The 3202-nt window shown below is 50.2% G+C and overlaps 1 protein-coding gene across 1 annotated transcript; it reads right to left on the minus strand.

Annotated features, from left to right (window-relative positions):
* Nucleotides 1–1197: 1197 nt before the first annotated feature.
* Nucleotides 1198–2756, minus strand: LOC104541358 (DNA-directed RNA polymerases I and III subunit RPAC2-like; the record flags this gene model as incomplete). Its single annotated transcript, XM_010185403.1, has 4 exons — nucleotides 1198–1245; nucleotides 1582–1664; nucleotides 1803–1879; nucleotides 2659–2756. Coding segments are annotated over 4 exons (306 nt in total), but the record flags the coding sequence as incomplete, so codon positions are not given.
* Between the last annotated feature and the right edge of the window lie 446 nt (nucleotides 2757–3202).

Below are 3202 nucleotides of genomic sequence, written 5' to 3' on the forward strand. Positions count from 1 at the left end.
GCAGGTTTCAGCACAAAGAAACCCAGCCAGACAAGGTTAGCCAAAATCAACGCCGTAGCAGCTGCCCGCTGTAGATGTGGGGCTGCATTGGCACAGGCAGGATGAATCCATTGCAGCAAACAGAGGCACAAAGGAGCTTTATTACGAAATGCCGGGCTCAGCTGGCTGCTCGGCCCAATGTCTGCACACACAAACCCACTGCCAGCCTGGCAGGGAGACCAGGGCTGTCGATTCGTGTTTGAAAGAATGATTTTTATAGAAGAAATCTGAAATTTTACATCCTCCCTTCTTATTCCGCCATATGTCAATAAAACATGCTGGTGTTTGAAAGGAAAAACATCTCTGGCTGTTTCCTATGAAGCAGCAGGGGGTCTGCAAAGTCTGCTAAATACTTAATTGGGTGTCAGCAGGTTCCTTTGGTAGCTGCAGACCTCCACTGAAGAGACAAGCGGTGTCCCCCCTGTGCAGGGCTAACCCAAAAGGTTCACAATCCTATGCTCTGCACAGAGCAGAAAAAAACCTCCTGCAATTTCATGCCACGTTACACTCAACAAAAGGCTGGTGCTGGGCGAGCCACCAGCCCAACAAGGCCAGGGTTTTGGCATTGCACCCTTTAAACCTGCTCACGAGGAGCAGTCTGGGCTTGCCTTTGTCTGCATTCTGCAGGAGGTTAAAATGGCAAGCGGCTTTGTACTCATCTCACTCCTCAAATGAGCAGAGTATCATTTTATAATGATCTTTTTAAAAAGGATCTGGCCATATCTGTCAAAGTCTAATGCACTGGGGCCAGTAATAGAAAGATTTAAATCAGGAGAGGGTGCTGCCTCTCTCTAAAAGCTTGATTTTACACTTTGCTCCCTGCAGACTCTGAAGCAGAGAAATTCTGCGCACCAGACTACCTGGAAACACTGTGATCTGAAAATCCTGGGTGGGAAATGGCAATGACACTTGGAGAGGGAAAGCAGTAAGATAGAGCAGTGAAAAAGCTGCCCTCCAGCTACCGTTTTCCATACCCACATTGAGCTGAATGCAGTGTCACCTCCGCAGCATCAAACTTCATAAACTTTATTATTAGAGAAAATACAGGTTTGTATCAAAGTGGTCATAAAAAAAAGAAACAACCAAACAGAAGCTCTTGACACAGGGAATTCAACACACAGGGGTTACACACATCCACAAGCACTGCATCCACAAATGCTACTGCATCTCTTCCTCCCTCTGGGCCCTGTATTCCTTCATGCTCCTCTGCAAACAAGAAAAAAGGACAAATGATGTTAACAGCGCATATCTGAGGGACACACACCACAGTGCCACCACCCCGCTGTGCTGTGTGCTGCTGCCCAGTCCCTGGGAAGGCTGAGGGACCTGAGCTCTGCCAGAGCTCCAGGTGCTTTCCAAAGTGACTGAGCTTTACAGCTGCCCCAAGGAAAAGGAAGCCAGGCCACGCCGCAGGTCAGGCAGAGAATGGCTGGAAAAACTGTCTGGTTTTCCACATCAAAAGTGCCAACCACACAGATCTCAGCCCGTTCCTTTCCCCTCTGAGACCAAGAGACAGAAAAGGCCTCTCAGGAATTCTCTCACCTCAAATGTGTTGAGCACGTGTTGGCAAACACCCATCAGGTCGTTCAGCCCCTTCCGAAACGGCTCAACAGCAGGAAGGCCCCCTTTGAGAAAGAAGATGCAGTAGTGAAGTGGGAGGTGGCTTCCAAAGGGGCTGGTAGCTCCCTCCCTCACCTGGCACAAGCAGGGGGAATTCAACAAAAGAAGGGCCCCAGACATGAAAGAAACGCGCACACCCATACCTCTGGTCTGGATCCGGAAGTTGATCTTGCTTTCGGAGGGGTGCGTGATGCAGTAGCCACAGAACTCCACATCAGGGCTGCAGGAGGGGAAAGAGGAGAAGAGAGCAGTGAAATCCAGGCCAATCCACTGCAACTCTCAGGGACGTCAGAAGCTCGGGCTATCCCAGACCTGCTGGGGCTCAGTATGTTTCTAACATGACTGAGGGTCTTAAGGGAGGGAGATGCTGAAGGGAAACTGTGGTTGGTAGAACATTTGTGACCCCAGCAGAAAGAAGAGCCCTTTGCAAGCAGCCTGCTGTCCTTGTCATGGTGATTTAGCAGCAGAACCCACATGACGTTTGCAATGCAACTGTCAGCTGAGATGATGCATTGGCCTCCCTGCAGTAATTCTTGAGGCTTTCCTGGAGATCTTCACAAACCCTCAGTGCTGCCCAACTCGATAAAATCGAGCAACCAGAGTGAAGCCATTTGTATATTTTGATGGGGGCAGCAGGATAATTAGTTCTTGCATCTCCATACAAGCATGAAAGATCATCAATTTGCTTAGTACTGGTTGTTTCTACCCTCTTTTCTGACAGCGCCTGGAGGCCCTAAGTGTGGCTGCTCAGGCCTGTTATGGTCTGTTACAGCTCTCAAGGCCTGACACTAACAACACAGGGAAAAAGCTAATTCTGCGAAGACAGGTAACAGGTAAGGAGTTTTTGGGACCATGTCTGATATTAAAGCTCTAACACAGAGGTAGTTTCTGACCCTTTGCTTTCCTCCAGCAACAGCTGAGATGCAGCTCAGCAAGAAGGCCAAGGGAGGAAACAGAGGCACCCTCAGCGCTGCCAGGCACCACAGAGGCTCCACTTACTTCTTCATGACCATATAGCGGAGGGCATTGCCAAGTGTGTGGTCCTCATCGTGCAACACAAATGTGACACAGTTTCCATCCGTCCCATCTGCCTGGACCTGCCACAAATGTGGAGAGAACAGATGCTGTAAGGCTCCCCGAGGTAATGAACACCAAAATTACAGACCTTGGAGAAACCTCTGCCGGGTTATTGAGGTCCCTGAGCATCCTTCCTCTTCACAGAAGAGAAGCCCAAAGAAAGCTGTGGACCCATGGTGAAAAGAAGCTGGGAGTGACTGGTCAGGCTGGTGTGATTTATCAGCTAAAGCATCCTGAGAAGACTGGCTTGGGATCCCCTCCAAAATGAATTAATTGCTGGGCTGTCAGAGGGCTGCCGAGCCTCTGCCCTTTCCCCAGGCTCAGCATAGTTGCTGTGGAGCCTGATGGGCCCAGACAGCCCCCAGCCGCTTCCCCTCTCCGCTGCAGAGAGAGGTTGCAAGGTTAAGTGCAGAGCCAGGCTAAGAGGAGCACTGATCTCTTCACATCCTGTCCGTGGCCAAATCCT

Source organism: Mesitornis unicolor, unplaced genomic scaffold (genome assembly GCF_000695765.1).
Source record: "Mesitornis unicolor isolate BGI_N332 unplaced genomic scaffold, ASM69576v1 scaffold3045, whole genome shotgun sequence".
NCBI classification, from domain to species: domain Eukaryota; kingdom Metazoa; phylum Chordata; class Aves; order Mesitornithiformes; family Mesitornithidae; genus Mesitornis; species Mesitornis unicolor.